This window comes from Crocodylus porosus, unplaced genomic scaffold, assembly GCF_001723895.1.
Source record: "Crocodylus porosus isolate Cpor-Errol unplaced genomic scaffold, CroPor_comp1, whole genome shotgun sequence".
In the NCBI taxonomy this organism is placed as follows: Eukaryota; Metazoa; Chordata; order Crocodylia; family Crocodylidae; genus Crocodylus; species Crocodylus porosus.
The window spans coordinates 116,143,639-116,145,997 of record NW_017728943.1 but is presented as its reverse complement, the minus strand read 5'-3'; the positions used below and the strand labels follow the sequence as shown (position 1 = coordinate 116,145,997).

Genomic DNA, 2,359 nt, shown 5'->3' with positions numbered 1-2,359 from the left:
TGTCCTGTGCGGTGGTGTTTGCCGGAGTCTTCTGTTTTTAACTTGACTGCCTGTAACTTTATTCAGTAGACTATTGCACAGAAACTCTCTTCTTCCATTTTAGAGGCAAAATGGTGCTAAAATTTCCACGTTTATCCATGGGCTCTTAATTCAGAAGACATTTTTTTTTTCTGTTTTAGTAAAGTACTTCAAATCAGATGAAAATGATAGTTCTGTCATTTATATATTATTACTACAAAAAATGTTCTTTTTCTCTCTTTACCAATTCGTTTTTTTTTTTCCAGTTATACTCGCTAAATGATTACAAACCACCCATTTCCAAGGCTAAAATGACACAGATCACCAAGGCAGCAATCAAGGCTATAAAGGTAAAACTGGGCTACTGTTTTTGCCCATCTCCTCTTCAACTTTTATTGCTTTTACTTGCTCATATACCTTTTCTCACTATATATAATCTGATAACTTGCAAAATTTACAAATCACCTTTTCAATTTGTATATATTCTCACATTTATGGTTACATATAATAGTAATAAGTTTATGTAGATGTAATGGGGGTTTGCTTTAGTTGTATTACTGTGTGGGAAATAATTAGCCCTGTCTGAATGTTGGTGATTAAGATGCATTTGCAAGTGTGGCAGTTAAGATTTTTTTTTATACTTTTTAAACAGCAAACATTTTCTTAGAGTAAGTGAAATTTGAGAAATGAGTTAAACATTTCCACATTTGAGTAAGTGTGAAAAAATCTGCAGTCACTTTTATATTTTTGCAGTGGAACTGAGAGTTTAAGATTGTTCAGTTGCTGCTTTTCATGGTCACAAATTTATGAAATATGTGGGGTTTTTTCTTTGGCACAATATTATTCAGTATTTCTGGGCTTTTATTTTTTATTTTAATAAAATATAAATGACATTCTAATTAAAAATGAACAGTATTGAAAAATGATGGATCAAAAGATATAACAGATTAAGCAGTTAAAGGTCTGGAAAATGAGTAAAAATAGGAAGAGGAAAGAAAGGAGGCGATACAAAAGCAAAACTGGCCCCCATGGACATGATTTTTTTTTTTTGACTATTTGGCAGCGAGGAAATTAGTGGTTCTTAGACTTGAAAGTAAGATAGTTTAAAAACTTTGTAGCAAATAAAGGGTTGCAGCGCACTAGAAATTCTGCAGGATTTTGATGAAACGTTACCTTAATTACATGGTTAAGAATGATACCTCAGTACCATCAAATATTTAGTCCACATATCTTAAAACCTTGTACAAACCTTTTCTTCTCTTTGTATGAGCAGGAAAACCAAACAACAAAGGTGACACAATGTATTGGTAGCAGACCAAAGATTAGGGATTAGCTCAAGGGTGGACAAAATAGGCTTGTGGGCTGGTTCTGGCCTGTCAGGCAACTTTTCATCCAGCCTGCAGGTGGGCACACACCAATTAATTTTATGCAGCCCAGCCCATGGCTGCCTATGCATTCCACATGAAGCCAAGTCTTGCTTACTCCTGCATGGGGAGCATGCTACGCTTCAGCCCTGGCTTGTGGGAGAGCCCTGGCTCCAGCCCCAGCCCTATCCGCAGCCAGTGTGCATGGTTTCCAGGTGGAGCTACTGCTGCAGCTGCTCAGGGAACTGCTAGGCTCCCCCAGCCTTCAGCGACTACTCTTGTCCCTGCTGCAGCACTCTTTTGGCAGGAGGTAAGGAAGCAGCTGCAGGTGGGGAATGTGGGAGGGAAGCTGCAGCTTGGTGGGAGCATGGGATCAATGCCAGGGCAGGTGGACAGGAGCACAGGCTGGGTTCCCCATAGCTCACAGCACTCAGCTGGGAGCTCCATGCAATGGAGCCAGCAGGTTGGCCCTGCTCCCTGCCACCATGTACAGCTCCCAGGATGTGGCTGGGAGCAGTGGTGGAGCTGGGCTGGTTCAGTCCTGCTTCCTTCTGCCCCGGTCGAGTCCTGGGAGCTGCACGTAAATTGCGGGGAGCCCTGCATGATGGAGCCAGCCGCCTGGCCCTACTACCTGCCACCACATGCAGATTCTGGGACTTGGCTAGAGCCATGCACTGCCCAGGGGGTCCACCTATCACAGGCGTGGGCAATTTAAGGCAGAGGGTCACTTACCAAGTTTTGACAAGCTGTTGAGGGCTGCATGAGTAGCCCTACCTATTGACAGGTGCTCCACCCCCTGGTTGCTGTCTTGGGGCCAGAAGTCCTGCCCCCTAACTCCTGACCTTTGCCACCAGAAGTCCCTCCCCTTGCCCCACTAGAATTACTCCTGTCAGCAAGGGGGTCTGTAATCTCAGAACCAGAAAAATACCAAATTATATTCTAAAAATCAAACATGTAGTACAACATTCATTAATCTC

The 2,359-nt window shown here is 42.6% G+C and overlaps 1 protein-coding gene across 5 annotated transcripts in view; it reads left to right on the top strand.

Moving 5' to 3' along the window:
• The first annotated feature begins 278 nt into the window (after nt 1-278).
• Nucleotides 279-2,359, top strand: part of SCAF8 (SR-related CTD associated factor 8) — a 139,161-nt gene continuing 137,080 nt past the window's right edge. For all 5 annotated transcript variants that reach the window (XM_019550044.1, XM_019550045.1, XM_019550046.1 and 2 more), the window contains exon 1: nt 279-368. In XM_019550044.1, the coding sequence (XP_019405589.1) occupies nt 330-368 (39 nt within the window). In that variant the 5' untranslated portion in view covers nt 279-329. The remainder of the gene's footprint in view (nt 369-2,359) is intronic.